Genomic DNA, 20722 nt, shown 5'->3' with positions numbered 1-20722 from the left:
GGGGAGATATGTGTGTTGGAGATATGGCCGAGATTTGCTCCTTTATTTAAAATCTGATTTCTTTCTCCTTCTCAAATGTGGTAACCGAAAAGGAAGTGGAGAAGGGCTCAAAATTGATGAAATAAAACCTGACTTGGTCTTCTCCAAAATTGGGCTGAAATAGTTGCTAAAAGAATTGGGCTTGGGAATAAATAAATTGGGATAGGAAAAGAATAATTGTTATAGGCCCAAAAAAAATGAAATACTTCTCTCGACAAAAGAAATAAAGGCCAAAAATTTTCAGATGCGTAAACGACGTCCTTTCGAGTACAAATAAAATGGGTAGAAAAAGTTGGGGTGTTACAATCTACCCATCTTAACAAAAATTTCATCCCGAAATTTGCTTACGTCCTTTAAATATAGAATTTCTCCATCATCTTGTCTTGCACCCTCTTTCGTGTTCGAAACTTCACTTCGTCTTCGTGATCTTCCTCTTCTTGAAATTTTCTTCGTATTCTCTTTGATCTTATCGTTTAGGGAAAACTATAGGAAATACTAATTATCCAACAAGAGATAAAATGGTTCGCACCTAGCTTGTTCCAAAGTTTCACGCAATTCCAAGAAAAAGTTTCATGGTCCACCGGCCTCCATTCGCACTCTCGATCTCCTTGCCTCGTCGTGCCTTGACAATTTTGGGGTTCACCCCAAACTTTCAGATTCTCGTTCGTTTTCGTTGCTCGAAAAAGCAATAGTTAAGTTTTCAACATAGAACTACGATTCGCGCGGTCAACTAGGCTTATATTTTAGTTACTCTAAGTTCACAACTCATTTCACCATCTCCTAGATCAACATCTACCACAATAATGTCATTCATACCTCAAGATAAACACACAACATTTTCACATCCCAAAGCAAAAACACTTTCATACTTTAAAACTCAAACTCGAAATCAAACTCATAATTTCTCTTCAAAACTTGCTCTTTTCTTAAACATCAGAAAATACTCTTCTCAATTTGAAACCAATCCCTCACGGAAAGATTTTTCTTCCTCGGTCTTATAAAAATTTTCTCTTCATTCTCAAAATTCTCTCATTATCCTTTCTCCAAAACTTTCTCATAAAAACATTCTAAAAAAAACATGTTACCTTTTTCTCGGTTGAGAGTGACGAGTCGGGATGTTGAGCCTTCAATGCATAATTATCATTATAATTATTATTATTATCATTATTATTTTAGTCTAGCGAAACGAGTGTAGACTAAGACAGAAAAAGACTCTCGGGTCCAGAGCGGAAAGAAAAATTGCTCTGATACCACTCTGTCACGCCCGCATTTTCTAAGAATAGAAAACACGGTTGATCGCGACTAGGGGAGGATTAAACAAGCAGGGAAGAAAGGGGAAAACATCACAACTTGACCATAGCTCGAAACAAATGGGAATAGCTCGAATAAAATCAGAGTATCTCAACAATCAACAACTCAAAAGAAACAATATTTAGCGGAAGCATTTCGAGAGTAGAATAATGCTATGTATGAAGACACAACATATTCTAGACATTTGATAGACATTCTTCACTTTTATGCTCAACACCCACCGCACTCGTCACCGCTCAACCTGCACATGCAGGGCTTAGTACTTGATGCACTCAGTGGACAAATGCTAAAACAATTTTATAAAAACAATTATATCATGCCACCATTGAGTGACCTCGGGGTTTTAACTTGAAAAGGCCCGAGACACTAAAAATATCCCAAACACAAACTTTCAACTCATCCTCAAATCCTTTTTCCTCATCATTTCAAAACACAACCATTTCTCCTTGATTTATTTAAGAAACTGCCATATCTGTTCTTTAGGGTGTCGTGTAAGGGGGCCACTTTCCACGAGCACGAAAACCGGCCAACCCGTTCGATGACTCACAGTCCTCATCGTGTACACTAGTCCGAGTAGGGACACACCCTTGCTAGGACCCGAATTCGATTAAACTCATAGTAGGGACTCACTCCCCACTAAGCCATCATCAACATCATCATCTCAACAACCTCAACAACATCATCTCAACAATCTCAACATACATGACAAAGAATGAGGCCACATTCAAAGTCACTAGACCGGCCAACTCGAAGAGATAGCGCACGATCTACGTGGTGTACACTAGCCTGAGTAGGAACTCACTTCCTAGTCAGACCCGAATTCGATTTCAATAGGTCTAGTAGGGACAACTCCCTTGCTAAACAAACAGATAGGCATTTCTCAAACAAAAGCATGGCATGACATTCCCTTTGCAAACTTTATTTTCCTCAAAAACGTATTTGAAGCATAAATCATTTTTCTCTGTCAAGGTCGAGCATCTTCTCACATCACATCAACAAGTCGAGCAAATCACAAATCACTCGATAAATCAACACATATATCACATAACATCACTTTCACTTAAATCATTTCACTTTAAGCACATAAATCACATCATCCTCGAATAAAATTAATAATACTTGAAATCTCAGTTAAAAGGAATTTCGTCACATAAAATGATGCTCGAATCAAAATATTAAAACTAAAGCTCTAGAAAGTATTTAGTTCGAAAGCCCACCTCGTTCGTTTGATTTTCTGGATTTGAGCTCCTTACTTCGACTCCAATTTTGTTCGCGGAGAAAATCCTTCCTTGAGTCCATGCTTCCATTCTTCCAATTATTCCCGAGGCTACCCGAGCTTCTTATCTCCGGCCCAACACAATTTAATGTTTCCAGCATAAAACATAACTACTTCCCTTCGTCACTTTATTTTTTTCGTGTCAGCCAACTAGTCTTAATACTCCAACCACATGCCCCATCTAAATTAAACTTAGCCCAATACTACTATTTATTCAATCCACTTGAATCAATCATATGACCCAACACAACATAAATCAAAATCCAACCATCTCTTTCTCACTCGTCGATCTCTCTCTCCTAACCTTTCCCAATTGAAAATCTCAAATATCATTGCAGTCTCCCCACCACTCTCCCTCCGTCTAGCTTATCTCTCCATCTTCTCTTTCTTATTTTACAGCGTCGTTGTCTCTCCGTTGAGCCGATAGCTGTTGCCATGGCCAGCCTCAGTTCGCGGCCACCGCTGTCTCCCTCTCTCTCTCGCAATTGTTGTTGTTCGTACACCCCGTGCTGTCCGTCGTCCTTCCTCCGCGAAGTCACCGCCCCCGAACAGCCGTTGCCTCCCCACTGCAGCCGCTGATCGGGCGCTGCTGCTCCGCCGGGACAGCCTGCCATGCCGCTGCTCAGTCGCTGCTGCTGCTGCTGTTCGGGATTCATCGAGCAGACGAGCAGTGCCATCGCTATCCCGATCAGCATCGCACCGCCGCTGTCACTCCTCCATCTATCTCTCGTCATCCCCTCTTTACTCTCATATCTCCGATTTCATAGAAAGAACTCTCAACACGTCACATGCCTCTATCTCCTTTCCTCTTTCGATCACCATCACTCATCTCTCTACCAATTCGTTTTGTTCCAATAATGTAACTCTGTCGTCGCCGTCGGCGAGCTCGAAGCCTCAACTCTCCGCCTATCTTCTTCTCTCATCGTCGCTGCAATTCGCCACAGTCTCTGCCCGAACCACGATGGCTTCAACGCTGCCTATCGCCATTCGATCCAAGAAATTTCTCATCCCTCGATCATTGCCACTGCCTCACTTTTTTTTCTCCCCTCATCTCTCGGTTTCCTTTCTCGATTTTGTTGGAACTGGTTGAGCAAAAGAAAAACGTGGAATCATGGGGAGATATGTGTGTTGGAGATATGGCCGAGATTTGCTCCTTTATTTAAAATCTGATTTCTTTCTCCTTCTCAAATGTGGTAACCGAAAAGGAAGTGGAGAAGGGCTCAAAATTGATGAAATAAAACCTGACTTGGTCTTCTCCAAAATTGGGCTGAAATAGTTGCTAAAAGAATTGGGCTTGGGAATAAATAAATTGGGATAGGAAAAGAATAATTGTTAGGCCCAAAAAAATGAAATACTTCTCTCGACAAAAGAAATAAAGGCCAAAAATTTTCAGATGCGTAAACGACGTCCTTTCGAGAACAAATAAAAAGGGTAGAAAAAGTCGGGGTGTTACATTAAGTGTTTATTTGCTTTCTGGTCAAGTCTGTTATTGTGTCTAGGTCTAAGAGTTTGTGTCTTTTGTGTGTCTGTAGGGTCGGTCATAGGATAACCATGCATTGAAATTCGCCTTATTCCTTTTTCTTGTCTTAATACTTGAGGACAAGTATGGGTTAAGTGTGAGCAGTTTGATAAGGGTAATTTCATGCATCGGTTATGAGGTTAAATTCAACAATTTGCGGGGTCTAACACATCTTTTAAGCCACGTGTGTAGAAGAAATCGCCAAGTCCAGGAAGGAAGGAAGATAATCGTCTGGCGAAGGAAATTGGCGAGAAAGTGAGCAGAATGATGAAAAATTGCCAGACGGAGGAGATCATTAGCTGGAGGGTAGAACGGAGAATTCAAGAGAAAAGCTTCTAGAAGATCGCCTCCACATCTATAAAAGAGAGAGCATGCAACATGAAAGGGAGGAAAATTTTTTTTACTTTTTGGCTCTGAGCTTACGTTCACACACTTCTACACACACTTGGGGTGATCGGAAATCTGGGGGGTTTTGGTGTCATTTTCTGTTGGCTGTTGTGCACCATCGTCCTCGTGTAGGGCGAAGAAACAATTTATCTGCTTTCGTTTTAATTTTCTGATTCAGATTTCTACCGAGTCTTCACTGTTCGAAGCTCGGCTTTCGTTGTGATTGTTGAAATCTCGTTTAGCTATCTATGGAATTTCAATTTCTGTCATGAATGATGCTGATTTTGAGGTTTGTTTGTGTTTGATTCTGAGTTTGTGGTTGTTTGCTTGAATGGATGCTTTTCGCACTTGATCTGGTGAATTGGAGTTAAATCGTGGTTGGATTGTCGTTGATCGGAGTGGATCTGTTGAATCGGAGCACATGGAGTTGTTTTTAGTTGTAGTTTGGTTCGGATTGCTTGGATCCGGAGTGGATTAAGCATCCGACGTGTGGATCTGAAGCAGAGTTGGTTGATTGTGCATGAATCTGATGGCTCGTTTCTGTGTTTCTGTTTACTTAGTCTAGTAGATGTAGATCTGTTCGATTTCCGATTAATCGCCAGTTTCCGACGTCCGAATTATGTTGTTCTGTTTGAATCTGGTTATTACTCTGTTTTCTCCATGTTCGAGCTTGAATCAAGTGATAAGATGCAGATCGTTGTTTGTGAATTTCAGAGTTAGTTATTTGCAGCTTTTCATCCGTACTTTACCGTTTCGGGAAAAGGTCCCACTGCATGTTTGATTCCTGTTTAGTTAGTTTAGGAAGTCGTTTACTAGGTCGAGGAAGTTTGTTTGAGATATTGAAGTTAAGATGATGTCCCATGTCCGCATGATATTTACAGTTTCCTAGGTCTAGTGTTAGTTTTCATTCCCCAGCCTAGTTGTAATTTTCTTTCTCAACCCAAATTTGCGTGGCAGCAACTAATTCCTTTTCTAGAATCTTTTAAATGCCTTCTTACACATCCATCTTCGTGGGATCGATCCCTACTTCCCTGTACTAATTCATAGTATAGCGGGTTGAGGGTTTTTAACACGGAATTTGTATGTCCGACGACCGAGACTCCCAGGATCCTCTGAGTTCCTAGACCTTGTGATCTAGCGGATTCTCTAGACTTGAGAGGCTTGACCCTAGCACAAAAGTACACACATTTTCTCTACCATCTAGCATTTCATTAGCCTAAATCAGAATTGTATAAATAATACAAAACCTTAATTTCAAAATAAATCACCACCATCAAAGCTCCTCTTTGGAAAACAGAATTTCAAAAATATATTCAGGTTGAAGATTAGCCATGGATATAAAATTGAAAGAAAAGACTGATTATTTACCATCTAATATTTCAAAACCAATAAATTGAGGGTTGCACGTGCACGTGAAATCTAAATTTAATATTCGGAATTTACTTTACTTTATGCATCATAAACAAACTTGGTACTTATATTCAAACTTCTCGTATTAATATCAATAAAACGTCGCCCCCAAACTCCCAACCACTAATCCCTTCAAACCCCAGCTGTAGAGCATGCGCAGCGGTGGACGGACAGCATTCGTCCGTCCGTGCCGCTGGCACGGCGCTGCTCGTTGCGAAGAGCACGTCCGTGCCAGCGAGCAGGCGACGTGGCGGCACTCGATTGGGCAACAGCATAGTCGTTGCCTTTGAAAAATTTTTTGTTTTTTTATTAAAAATCGGTTTTTAATTAAAAACATTGACAAAAAATATAAAAAAATTTCACTTCCCAAAAAAAATATATCTATTTATTACCGTTTTTACCACTTTTTAATTTTTTTTATTTTTTCCCCCAAAAATACACATTTTCATCTATAATACACATACTTTCACACCCAAAAATTCACACCAAACTACACAATTCTCATCTTCATTCTCACATATCCATTCTCATCTTCATTCTCGCATATCCATTCTCAATCTTTCTTCCACTCCTACACCATAACAATATCCGGCCACAGCGATAACCCCCCGGGCTCCGGTTGGAACCCCGAATGGTTCGGTTCACCACCGTTTCCTAGTCCGGAAACGGATTACTCGGCCCCTCCTCAAACCTAAAGTTCGGGCATTCCGGGTGGCTACCGGTCATACCCAATCGACGACCAAGGTGCCCCTGAAGGGCGATACGGGTGGACACCGGAGCCTAGGCCGACCGCCCCCCTCAAACTCCGACTCCTCCTACTCGCGGTGTCCGCACACCGTACACTCCGGCGGAGATGGATAAATTGTTCAAGGCGTACTTGGAAATCTCCGAAGATCCGGTGGTTGGCACGAACCAATCCGGCGATCACTTTTGGTGGCGCATCGCTCAGCAGTACAATGAAAACCGGCCGCCGGGAACAGTCGAGCGCAACGAGAGTATGGTGCGCAACGCCATCTTCCGAGCCAAAGATGAAATTGGCAATTCAATGGCTATTTCCTCCAGGAAGATCGGAATGCGGGGAGCGATCGGAACGAGGTCGACTTCATCACTGCCGCGATGAGTACCTACCAATCCATGAACTACAAGCCATTCAAGTACCTCAACGTTTCGCAGGAGATGCAGACGCACCCGAAGTATATGGGAGGCGTAACATCCTTCTCTAGCGGCTACTCCAAATGGTCAAGGTCGGTATCCCTATCCGACGCCGGCTCTGAAAAAGTGGCTAGCCAACTCGCCGGAGCTAACTTGAGTAGCCCTGACGCCGGTCCGAGCGGTTCCCAACGCCGACCGCAATGAAGGAAGAAGGCGGCGGCCAACCGCCATCGAGCCGCGGCTGCAACCGCCGATGCTCCAGTTCCCGCTCCCGTTCCATATGAGCCACCTCCACCCCCCACCAACTCGTTGTGGCAGCTTTTGGCCCAACTCAATATAGCCGATAGGTCCACTATGACCCCCTGGCAACTTCGATCGCACGAGGCCATGATATTGGGCCTCCAAAGACAATTGGGGGTAGTGCCGCTGATGCGAATCAAATTGAACATTTTTATTCCCCTAACTTTACATGATTTATATAGTTTGATGCTTGCAAAAGTATGTTTTATGGTGTAGGAAGAGGAATGAATGGTGAAACGAAACAAAGAATGAAGCTCGGATGGTGAAAAAGTTGTGCAAAATTCCTGCCCGGAAAGCTCTCAAAATGAGGCACCCGGCCGGGTGTATTTTATGCCTAATAATTCTACCCGGCCGGGTATGATGTTTAGAACACGAAAATTCCAGCAATTCCTCAAAATTGGTCACCCGGCCGGGTGAATTTTATGCCTAATAATCCACCCGGCCGGGTGGATCAATTATAACTGCAATATCAGTTAAAGGCGGCAGTTTCCTTTCCCAAGAAGAAAAAAGGCAGAATGGGATTGAGAAAAAGGGGGGGAGAGAGAGAGTGGAGGGGACGGTTTTGGAGAAAAGGTGACGTTATTGGTTGGAAAGAGGGGGATTGGAAAAAGGTGTCAAAGGGACATTATTTTTGGGGAGTAGGTGAGAAAAAAGGAGAGAGGGGAGAAAAGGGACGGCTTGGACGAAAATTGCAGAGGAAGGAAGGGAGATCCAATCTTCATCATCCCGGAGGAGATTTGCTACCATCTACACATCAATTTCATGAGTTCTTCTTGTTTATTGATTGTTGATGTGTAACTAAATTCTCACGTTGCTCCTAATTTGTGAAAGATGTGAATTACTTTAGGATTCTATGGATTAATAATATTCTATGATCTTTTCTACGGTACTTTTTACGTTGAATTATAATTCCGGCCTGATTTATGATTCAATCTTGTCTTTTAGCCAATGTCTCTTTAACTTGGTTAAAAGGTGGAAACGTAGATAAAGAGTTTGAGATTTGTATCGTGTTCAGCATATGAATCTTGGATAAGTTGATTTACATGTCGTTACAATAATTGTTGGATATTTACTATGCGTCTGTAGGAATGTTTAACTGATTTTGTAAATGAATCATGTACGTTGGAACTTAGAAGTTGGATTAGAGCTTACTATGCGTCTGTAGGAGTGATAATCTGATGAGTACGAATTTGATCTTAGTGTTCAGCAAGGTTAAATTCAAGCATCTATGAACATGTTCAGTGTGAGTAGAATGAACGAGATTATTACAACTTTCATTAGATTTAATCCATAGGTTAATTGGTCCGTTAAGTTAATTCACATCTGGAGCATATTATGAGCAGCGTTCTCTATCTCTTGAGTTTCTCCATTTTTTCACTTTAGTTTGTAAATTTAGTTTATTAATCTTGTCAATTCTCGTTAAATAACCTACGCCTCCCTGTGGTTCGACACTCGAAGTACTACTATCGACTCTGTACTCTTGCAGATAGATTGTAATATTAGAGCTATTTTATTAAACTTGTGTGTTCTAAATCCATTAATATAAAAGCTCGAAAATTACACATCAAGTTTTGGCGCCGTTGCCGGGGAGGCAACTGGTTATTTAATTAGGATTCTTTTTATTTTTTATTTTTGTATAGTTTTCTAACATTTTTATTTTTTGTTTCAGAGTTGTAGCTAGAAGACTAAGTCGAGCCAACGACTTTAAACAAAGGCGCTAGTTGGGAGGCAACCCAATGAGTTTTTAGTTTTCTTTATTTTCTCTTAATAAATCGAGGGTTTTGTTCGCTCAATTCTTTCATTCGATGTATTTTTATGAATTGAGTATTTTGTTTTCTTTTTGTTGTTTTAATTTTTCTTTTTGTAGGAGCAACGTGGAGATAGGATTCACATTCGAGCTTATGAGGAAGCACACCTACAAAGGAAAATACACCCACCCACCCACCCGAATGCACTTTGGATATCACGCCAAGTTTGGGGGAGTCTTCTTTCCCTTTACTTTTTATGTTCTCTTTTGCATACATTGAGGACAATGAAGCATTCAAGTTTTTGGGGGTTGTGAATGATTTGATGCATGTTTATGGGTGTATTGTATGATAAAAGTGTTTTGAATCATGTAATTGACGGATGCATGCTAGATCTTTGGCTTTCTGGTTGGGAATTCCTGCCTGATTTTACTTGATCTTTGAAGCTTAGGATGGATGGAATTTGTGCATGATTTATTTGAAAGAGCATGTTGTGATTATAATCGATTTCTTGAGTTGAGGAGAGTATGAAAATTACATGTCTTGTGGAGATTATCTTGGATTGATTTGCTTTATCGAGTGAACCGCTTGTATTCATTTGTGTCAATGATATGGGAGGATAAGGCACTAGGATGAACTCCATGGCCAAATGATCACATGCCTAGTCCTATACATGATCCCCTAGAAGCCACTTTGAGCTTAATTTCCTATCATTTGTGTAAACACTTAGCCAATCACTTAGTTACTTAAATAAGCCTCATTTTAGCCTCATCAATAGACCTTGCTACTATTTGGGTGCTAAAAACAGCTGTGGGTGTTGTGCTCTTGCCAGAGAGCAGGCAGGAATAGTGGCGTCGGGCCCACAACCGTGCTCGCTGGCAAGAGCACGGTTGTGGATGCTCTTAAGTTCATTCATATTTTCACCCTAGACGCTACACCTACACAAGACAACCGTTTCCATCTTAATTTACTTCATGCGTCTTCCTCTCCAAGTTTTACAATATTTACTTCAACATTACATCATAATATTCTTCAGGACTTCATAAGTTGAAGACAAAAGACTTAACAAAAATCTCAAGATTCAACAATCATCCTTCGATGAATTTCACAACTTCAATAATTGGATGAATTTCACAAACATATAGAATCGATTGCTTGCATATCATCAATAAAAATCTGTTACAGTTAACAAAACAACAAATCATCGGATTAATTGAACAATTTCATCAAAAACCCTAATTTACAAAATCACCTAAAACCGAAACAAAAAAGCCAATAACCAACGAATAAGTGAGGAATGTTTAAAAATTGAAGAAAACTTACCGGAATAAAAAGGAAAATTGGAAGAAGTCACGGGAAATCGCCAAGAATCGCGCTGCCCTTTTTTCTCGCTGTGTTCTGTGTTCTGCGTTTACTGCCTTCTGAGATTTAATTCGATTGAGAGACGCATGTGGGTCATGCGTTTTACATGAAGGTCATGCGTCTTCAAATAAAATTTAAAAAAAATTTAAAAATTTAAAAACGACCCTCATGCGTTTCATTAACCAAAGACGCATGACGATCATGCGTTTCTCACAAACTGGAAAGCTAAAAAAAGTCCAGTATTAAGATGGAATGGTTAGAGTGTCCACTATGGAGTGGACGCGGCTATAGCCGCGAGGGTGGGCGGTCGGCTGGCGGACTATAGTGGCGAGGTTGTCCGTCCCGGGGGCGGACGCGGAGGACGTGGCGAGAGACGGCGGACGGGCGATCGCCGGGTGAGGAGCGAGGACGCGGCGGGGGGGACATAGCCGCGCCTATAGGTGCGGCGACTATATTGCGGACATCCGCCGTGGCGCCTGCGGTCAAAATTTAATTTTTATTTCTCTATAAATACCACTCCCCACCACTTATTTTTCACCATTTTCACAAAATCCATCCACTCACTATCTACACAACCACTCTCTAAAAAATGCATCGAGAAGACGACGAATCACCCAACTCTCAGGAATCGGGATATGGCAGCAATCATCAAACCCCTCGACCTATCCTTCGCAGCCATCGGGTTTTGGCGGATATGCTTCTCAGCCGTCGGGCTTTGCCGGATATGCGCCTCCGTCCCAGCATTGGAGTTGGAATCAATCTCCCCCACTGTGGGCATCGAGTCCACCCCTTCCTCCATCTCAGTCGTGGAGGTCTTCTCCAACTCCGCCACCTTTATAGCGGAATCTGAGTCGTTCCGCATTTGGAGATTACAGGCCTCTATCCGCAGCGCCAGAGGGGGTAGAAGTGCCTCCCGCTTATCGGCGGGCGCGTCCAGATCGCGCATCCACCAGCCCGCCCCAATCCCACAGCCCACGGTGCAACCCCACGAGATATTGGGCAATACCATAGACGTGCAGTTGATGCAACAACTGCAAGACGTATGCCGGTCATACGCAGGGGAAATTGAATCGTACGTCAGGAACGTCTACAAGAGGCTCATCACTCGGATTGAGAGTCGACTGGGGTTGGTTGATAATGCGCATGGGGATACCGCGGCCGGCAGCAACGAGAGAGGATGATGAGAAGACGAGGAAGACTACTCCGACATCGAGTACACGGTGGCGGAGTTTTTGTAGTTGTATTTTATTTTAATTATTCGTTGTATAATTTTACCGGTTTGCAATACAACTAATATTCAATCCTAATTACCTCGGTTTCTAGTTATTTACACTGCGATTATTTAAATTACACTTGATTGAAACTAAAAATATTTTAAAATGAAAATTGATTATAAAATTTGAGGGCTATTGGAGGTGTCCACTATAGTGGCGGAAATAGAATTTTGGGGTTGTGGACAATAAAATTAGGGCTATGGACAAAAACTGGGGCAGGGCTATTGGGCGTGTCCGCCTTATAATAGTGGTAGTGGACACCCTTAATGTGGTCTAGAACCAAAAAAGAGTTATCCTAAGAAAAAAACCCTACGATTGACATTTCTGACTAAATTTGGCAATGGAACTCCAGTTTGCGGCTGATTCTCCGCCGCTCCAAGCTATCGCCGCTGCCAAAATTGCCACCATTTCTCTCAACGTTAAACCATCTCTCCCCTCTGGCTCGCCGCCAACTCTTTTACTAGAGACTGGGTATTTATCTCGATTTCCTCTCACATTAGTTAACTTTAGTTTTGGAATTTGTTAACAACGAACAACTATCTATCCTATATCAATGCGCTCTACAGAATCTGGTTTTTGAGCTTTTACTAAGTATGTCGAGGATCTGGAAAATTGAACCACTGGCGTTAATTGAAGAGAAATTCAGGGTTTCTAAATAGGGTTGGAGTTAGAATCGTACTGCTATAGCATTAGATAAAATGGCGATATTATAATTGATGCTTTCTATTTGGATTGTGGATGCTTCTTTTTAGCACTTACTTTTTCTTTGCTTAATTTTCAGGAAGAGACTGTATGGAGCTAATGTGATTATTAGGTATATTGGTAGGATATCAAGCTTACCTGGTTTCTATGGACGAGATGCTTATCAGACGAGCCAGGTGCGTTTTTCTGCAATCTAAACATGACTAATAGTAGCTTTCTTTTTCTAATTTATACTTATGAATTATGAGGATATTACTTATTTCAATTATCTTGGCTGCTGCTGATTTTATTTATTCATGAACCTTTTTTTATTGTATATTTCGGTCTTGTAGATCGATGAATGGATTGATTACGCCCCCACCTTTTCATCTGGATCCGAATTCGAAGGAGCATGCAGCTTTGTGGATGAGTATCTACTACTCAATACATTTCTCGCTGGTTTTAGCTTGTCAGTTGCAGATATTGCTGTCTGGACTGCTCTTGCTGGTAAAATTTAGGCATTTTTGTTATTCAGTTTCTGTATACCAATGATACTTGTTTTGCTCTCTGAAATTTGATTTCTAAAAACTTTTCCTGAAATTGATTACAAATGTTTTCGGCTTTACTATAGAATGCCTCTGTTTGCTATGGTTTTTTTCTTTTGTATATTTGCTTCATGGCACACAAGTGCTCTGCTTCTTAAAAAAATTGAAGTTCTTGTATATGTCCATTACAGGAGCTGGTTTGAGATGGGAAAGTTTAAGGAAATCTAACAAGTACCAAAATTTGGTACGGTGGTTCAATTCAATATCTGCTGAATATGATGCACAGCTGAGTGAATTTTCCTCTACATATCTTGGGAAAAGAGGTTTTGCAAAGGTAGCAGCTTCCAAGTCGAAGGAACCTCAAGCATCTAATTCTCGGTCGAATGCAGTGGAGAATGGTGTCCATGCCACTGAAACTGCTGGCACACGGGCCTTTGAGGTTGATCTTCCAGATGCTGAGGTAGGAAAGGTGAAATTGCGGTTTGCACCAGAACCCAGTGGTTATCTCCATCTAGGTCATTCGAAAGCTGCATTGTTAAACCAGTATTTTGCTGAGCGCTACAAAGGGCAGGTTATTATACGTTTTGATGACACAAATCCAGACAAAGAAAGTAGTGAGTTTGTTGATAATCTGCTTAAAGATATTGAGACTCTTGGGATCAAGTACAGTGCTATAACATACACGTCAGATTACTTTCCCCAGATCATGGAAATGGCTGAAAAATTGATTCAGGAAGGTAAGGCCTATGTTGATGATACTCCACGTGAGAAAATGCAGCAGGAAAGGATGGATGGCATAGAGTCGAGGTGCAGGAATAACAGTGTGGAGGAGAACTTGAATTTGTGGAAGGAAATGATTACTGGTACCGAGAGGGGTTTGGCGTGTTGTCTCCGAGGGAAATTGGACATGCAGGACCCGAACAAATCACTTAGGGATCCTGTGTATTACCGCTGCAATTTGACCCCTCACCATAGGATTGGAGCTAAATATAAGGTATACCCAACATATGATTTCTGCTGTCCCTTTGTTGATGCTGTGGAGGGTATCACACATGCTCTTAGATCAAGTGAGTACCATGACCGAAATGATCAGTATTACAGAATTCAGACAGATATGGGATTCAGAAAGGTCCATATCTATGAATTTAGTCGACTGAATATGGTTTATACACTTCTTAGCAAGCGCAAGCTTCTTTGGTTTGTCCAAAACGGAAAGGTTGAAAGTTGGGATGATCCTCGCTTTCCTACTGTTCAAGGAATAGTGCGAAGAGGTCTGAAAATTGAAGCACTAATACAGTTTATTCTGGAACAAGTAAGTTGCAATTTGCACTATGCTAATAAGTATGTGATAGCACACTTTTGCGAATAAAGAATAGCTTACTCTTTTCTCGTTACTTTATATTTTGATTTCTTTGCAATACTTGTGCGTAAGTTCGAGTTTTGTTTCCTCTTTCCTTTTTTCTCTGTGCTATGAAGAATGAATCTAATTATTTGATTTGCTTAACTGATTAGGGTGCATCGAAGAATCTGAATCTTATGGAGTGGGACAAACTCTGGGCAATTAATAAAAAGATAATTGATCCTGTGTGCCCTAGGCATACTGCTGTTATTGAGGAAGGTCGTGTATTACTGATCCTAACTGATGGCCCCAAAGATCCTTTTGTACGCATTTTACCAAAACATAAAAAGTACGAAGGTGCTGGAGAGAAAGCTGTGACATATTCAAATAGGTTATGGATAGATTATGCTGATGCCGAAGCAATCTCTATGAATGAGGAAGTAACTCTAAAGGATTGGGGCAATGCAATTGTGAAGGAAATCAAGAAAGATGAAAATGGGATTGTGACTCAGCTGGTAGGAGTCTTGCATCTCGAAGGTAGTGTTAAGAAGACAAAGTTGAAGCTGACCTGGCTATCAGATGGCAATGAACTAGTTAGACTCACTTTGGTAGACTTTGATTATCTTATTACAAAGAAGAAGGTAATTCTCAAATTTTAGTACTCCATTTGTTAAGCTGTGTCTTTCAGTTGATTGGTTTTAAACTTATGTAAAATGTTTGATGATTAAAGCTTGAGGAAGATGAAGATTTCACGGATGTGGTCAATCCCTGTACGAGAACAGAGACATCAGCTCTTGGGGAGTCTGATATGCGGAACTTGAAGCGTGGCGATGTTATACAACTGGAGAGGAAAGGGTATTACAGATGTGATGTTCCTCTGATTCGACCTTCAAAGCCTATAGTCCTCTTCGCCATTCCAGATGGCAAGCAGCAAACTGTAGCGAAGTAAGAATAATCCCGGAATATCTCTTGGCATGAAGAAAATCAACATTGATTACATGTCAAACACACTCTTTTATCTGAACAATGATGCTTGTAGCTTGGCTGTGATGCCCTCATCTTTTTGAACAATTCACACTTCCGACTCCACTCATCGGTTGGAGGATTTGTTTTACCAATTAAGTTGCATTTCGTGTGTAATCCTCTTTTGAGTGCACTAATTAATTCATATGAAAACATAATTCTGATCTTGTAAATGAGATGATTTTTTGTGAATCGATAGAATAATAATTTATCCCTAAAGATGATCATTCGAAGAAACGATTCAAATTTTATTAGTAGAATTTATTATTTGGTTACAACAAAAAAAAAGGATGCAAGAAGGATGGAAATAATGAAATTAGTTGATCAGTTTTTAGGAGCAAATCTGGATTTGATCTTTTGCACTTCCTTGGTTCCAACCATGAAGGCCTTGGTCAAGACATTGTCAGGCACCGGCGGCGTTGCAGCGAAGAGGGTGGTGGCGATGGACTGCGTGCCGGGAAGCTGGCTGTTGAAGGCGGAAAGGACGGTCGCGGGGATCTTCCCATTGTTCTTCTGGAAGTGGACGAGTCCCTTCGGAAAGGCGAACACATCGCCCTGCTTGATTGTCTTCGAGATGAGGACGTTTGCGGTGGTTATGAATCCAACATCCAGCTCTCCCTCGAGCACGAACACCACTTCAGTGGCGCGTGGGTGCGTGTGCGGGGGATTCAGTCCCCCTGGCGCGTAGTCGATACGCGCCAGGGAGACTCCGAGGGTGTTGAGGCCTGGGATTTTCTGCACGTTGGCGCTGGTGACCACCGCCCCCATCGAGTTGTTGGTGGCGCCGGGCTTCCCTATTCCGGCGAAGAAGAAGTCCTCCGGCGTCACGTTTGACTTGCAAGGGTATCCATTTACTTTCACGCCTGTTTTTTAATCATTAATATATATCACACATTGGCATCTAAATTCAATTCCAAAATCAATACATTAATTTACCAGATTTGAGATCAGCAACACACAGATCTTGAAGCATATCTGGATCAGCAGAAACAGAGTTGGTGAAGACGAATAGAGCCATGATTAGAAGCAGCCCGCAAACAGCCATACCTCAGATTTCAAACCACAACGCCTCTCTACTGTATCTGTATCTATATCTAATAGTTATGGTTGGGAGTTGGTAGAAAAGTATGTAATAATGAGTAACAAGTTGTGACAAAAGTTATGAAGACAGTATATGCTTCAATTTCAATAATACTCTGAATAAGGGTTGGGGTGTTTGCAAAAGCACGAAACCAGGCTTCGTAGAGAGAAAGTGATGAGGTCGATGGAATAACACAATATTATTTGCTTTTTTAATTTAGGCTTATTTGACTATAAATAATACTCCTTCCATTTCGTAAAAGTACAAACTCTTCTATTTTGCTCCGTTTCTTAATAATAGAAACTTTCTATTTTAGGAAACATTTTTCTACCTTTTCCACTAGCATTTTTTTTCTTTCTATCTCTCTTATTTTATAAATTTTGTACTCCAGTTTTTATTTTCAGAAAACGGAGGGAGTAAAAACTAACTTTAATTAATTGTATTTTGAATTTTTTCTATAAACTATTTTAATTCAAATACGAATTTGGTGTTAATTTGATTTTTTTTCTTTGACATATTTGATTTTGAATTGATAGTGATGAGGATATAAGTTTTGACCTGTACTTTGGGGTGTATTGAGTTTTGACCAAGAAATAGATGAGAGCTTCGTGCCTTGCACGTGATTCCTTCTCTTAAATTCTAATTATAGTATTCTATACTCACATTTTTCACCAATAGATGCACACGACTTTCCATGTTTAAAAATAATAATAATACATAAATCATAGCACATGAACGGCCTGACGCAGGCCTTACTTTCATAAACATTACGAAATGAAAATGTCTTGCAATTAAGTTTTCAAAATTTATAACTGAATATAGTCGATGGATATTGCATAAACATGTCGTCATTGTGATTATCTGACCTACATATTAGTCTGTTTTGTGTCTTCCATATATATAAATAAATAATCCTAAACTTAGCCAAATATTTTAGTACTTGTCATGCCCTATAAAATATATCCACTTTTATTTTCGTCCGTCCCAAAAAATGTGCATTCCATTGCAAGTCCATCCCACAAAAAAGATGTGCATTCTATTTTTAGAAAATTATCTCAATTTATCACTCCTATAAATAAACTTATTTATAACTTATACCACCATTAAACATTACTAATAATGTGGATTCCACTATTCACTAACACAACTTTAACTAACATTTTCTCAATTCTCTTATTTTATCAATTTTGTCTTAATTCTTGTGCTATATTAATTGCTCATATTTTTATTAGATGGGGAGTATTATAGGATTAATTGAAATTTAGTGCAAAGTTGCAAATTCATGTTATCTTTGGACAATACAACAAAATCTATACTTATTTTTGTATAATTTCTGTAAGGCTACAAAGCGAGACAGGGAGTAATAATGGTTGGTTGCATCAAAATGTAATTCATGAGTCTATTTAAATCGAAACTTGATTAAAGGTTGTCTTTCATTTTTCGTAACTATTGTAATAAAGAGGAATAAATGCGCTTACAATCAACTTGTCAACATACAATTGTCAAGACTCAAGATTATGATGCATAAGCCTCCCCCTCCAATATGAAAATAATAAACATCTCCTTTTTTAATGTAAGTGTCAATTCCAGTGATATTCTCCGCAAAAATAAAATGCATGTCCTTCAATTCTTCCCAACACCTGAGTTGGCCAGTGATACTCTTATTGTGAGACGTAGAGAGTACTTTCTAAGAGCATCCCCAACAGTGCTCGTTGGCAAGAGCAGCCGTCGTGCCGTAAGCGCGGCGAGTACCGTGCTCATTGGCAAGAGCTCGGCAGTGCCAAAGAGCACACTGACGTGGCGCATCCCCATTGGCCAACGGAAATTTCGTTGGAATTTCTTCTTTCTTTTTTTTTTTGATATCAATCCCCATTCATAGAATAATATTAGGAAATAAATTGGAATAAAATCAGCTCCAAGAGTCGACTATGATTATGCACTATTTGAAGTAAGTAGAGGATTTGGAGGGATTAAAATAAATTAGATAAGAATTGATTTGAATCAATTAGGATTTTTGATAAATGAATCCAGAAAAGATGAATTGTTATGGTGAGAGGATTAATTGAATTGGCCTCGTAGGAGGATTGTGTCTTTCGTTTGTTTCAGTATTTGGAGTCAGTATATATCCCAATCTAGTTTCTATTCAAACATACTTTCCTCTATATCAAAGTTTACCAAAATTAAAGCAGACATGCCATGCCATTCGAAGGTGTCATCCAAATAAGCCCAAGATAAACAGAACGTGAATGAGTACAAATAGATGTGGTAATATCAAAGACATCACTGCCTAGCCTACCCAAAACTAGTCAGAAATGATAGGTTAAAGATTATATAACAAGTATTTTGTCCTTCCAAATACCTGTACTGCATAAGCAAATATCTAGTGAACATGATGTAGTAAAGGCATTTGCTTCACCTTATATTTTCTATTCCATGTATATATTACCAATTGTTAAATTTATTTCTTTTCATTTCTAAAATTTTCTTTTGCCCCCCTCCCTACAAATTCCTGGCTCCACCCCTGAGCATGATGGATTGTAAAAACATAAAATTTATCCGCACTTGCATTTACAAGGAAAAAGTCAACTGAAGCAATACCAAAGATAAATAAGATGCTGCAGGATAGGAGGAAATAACAATCTAGTAGAAAGACATTCCCTTCGCCCTCAAAGAACATGATCCTTCGAGGAGATTAGCAACCAATGTAAAATGACATATTTACCTTACGCAAGCAATGTTTTGAACATTAGACTACCATCCGGACTCTATTTCTATAAATCAATCTGATGCGTCCATTGAGAGATCCAATGGATGTAATTAGAGGTATGTTGGCACCCTAAATAAGGATGTGCCCTAGTGCTAACCTATTAATATACTCTATTTTGATTTAAGAGATTTTCATACTTTTGTTATTATTTGTTTGGATTTATATTTAATCGATTTTAGATTTTAATTAACTATTCTAGTGTTATTTATTTTTCTTTTTTTCTTATTTATTTTGAGATTAATTTAGTTGCAATATGGGCTCAAGAATCACTGCAATTGGGTTATATTATGGAGTGTGTGAACGTAGTTTAGTTGCAATATGAACTCAACAATCAAGGATGTTTTGCCTGGAGAAATTTGGTTCCACCCCGAGCACGATTCCTTTCGTGGTTTATTCTACAGGGCAGGCTCACTACTAACGATAGTGTTTCAAGAGTTGGTGTGAGTGGAATTGGGGATGATTGGTGTTTTCTTTAAAGTGAGATGAAGCAAGAAACAACGGAGGACGTTATGTTTAGATGCAGGGTGTTAAGCAGTTTATGTGCTATCACTGTTGAATGCAATGGCATATTACAAAGAATAGGTTGTATGCTTCTAAGCATGGAAAGGGTCCCCATTTGAAAGTTTGATAAGAAGCTTTGGATAGCAATGTTCTATGTGATTACGTCGACTTTTTGGGACATAAGAAACAAAATCACATTTTAATAGTCTCAACCCAATTGAGAGTTGAGAAGATATGCTTATTCCGGAGACTTGCCACTTGGACTTGAGGATTGATGGTGTCCAAAATTTTCATTCTCACTTAAAAGAATGAATGAAAGTGAAAAGAAGTTAGAGCCCACGAGCTCCTGACGAGAGCTGGAAAGCCAAAGCTGAACTCAAGAAAATGACAACGGGTAAGCAAAGCTAACCTTGTTCTCGTGTTTGATCTTACTTTTTGTGTCTGCTCGTGTCTTGATCATCGGACCTCTCTATTCGTGGCTTAATCCTTGGGTGTTGTATTCTCTCTGCTAGTTCTTCTCTTTTTTCTCTTGTTGGTTTTGGACTCGACGTCTCTATGCTTGCAGTCTTGGGTAGGATGTTGGTTAGTTTTTTGCGTTAGCTGTTTTATAGTGTTTTTTTTAACTTTTTGGTTGTTGAATATAATTCACTGCAAAGCTTGAGCATGTATTTTCTCTCATAAAAAAATAAAATAGTTACAATGACATTCATATTAATTTTTAGAAAATTATATAGATAGATTATGGATAAATCTACGTGACCACATTATGGATAACCATAATCAATACAAGAAAAACAGTTTATTTCTAATTTCTAGTTCCATATTAACTATATTCACATTTTTATCCTTTATTAAATTTACCGCCTCTCATTCTTTTCTCCCCTCAAATTCTGGATCCTGCTTATCCCTCTCTCCCATTTCATCCAAAATTTGCGCTTGTATTTCCCTCTTTTACATTTCATTTCATCTCTCCCATTTTCTTTTTCCTTGATTTTCGGTAAAAAATACTC

At 39.9% G+C, this 20722-nt stretch overlaps 2 protein-coding genes across 2 annotated transcripts; one reads left to right on the top strand and one right to left on the bottom strand.

The window, feature by feature from the left end:
- Nucleotides 1-12061: 12061 nt before the first annotated feature.
- Nucleotides 12062-15480, top strand: LOC121768460 (glutamate--tRNA ligase, cytoplasmic-like). The gene is made up of 6 exons (XM_042164983.1): nucleotides 12062-12246; nucleotides 12557-12653; nucleotides 12810-12963; nucleotides 13193-14313; nucleotides 14514-14981; nucleotides 15071-15480. Exons 1-6 carry the CDS (start codon nucleotides 12116-12118, stop codon nucleotides 15287-15289), a joined length of 2190 nt encoding a protein of 729 aa, XP_042020917.1. The 5' UTR covers nucleotides 12062-12115; the 3' UTR covers nucleotides 15290-15480.
- Nucleotides 15481-15590: 110 nt separating this feature from the next.
- On the bottom strand, nucleotides 15591-16631 carry LOC121768461 (germin-like protein subfamily 2 member 1). Its single transcript, XM_042164984.1, has 2 exons — nucleotides 16300-16631; nucleotides 15591-16226 (listed from the first exon to the last, which is right to left on the bottom strand). The coding sequence occupies exons 1-2, from the start codon at nucleotides 16406-16408 to the stop codon at nucleotides 15688-15690; spliced, it is 648 nt and encodes a 215-aa protein (XP_042020918.1). The 5' UTR covers nucleotides 16409-16631; the 3' UTR covers nucleotides 15591-15687.
- Between the last annotated feature and the right edge of the window lie 4091 nt (nucleotides 16632-20722).

This window comes from Salvia splendens, chromosome 15 (assembly GCF_004379255.2).
Source record: "Salvia splendens isolate huo1 chromosome 15, SspV2, whole genome shotgun sequence".
Classification (NCBI taxonomy): domain Eukaryota; kingdom Viridiplantae; phylum Streptophyta; class Magnoliopsida; order Lamiales; family Lamiaceae; genus Salvia; species Salvia splendens.
Note: the sequence above shows the minus strand (reverse complement) of the source record. Positions and strands in the feature narration are given on the sequence as shown.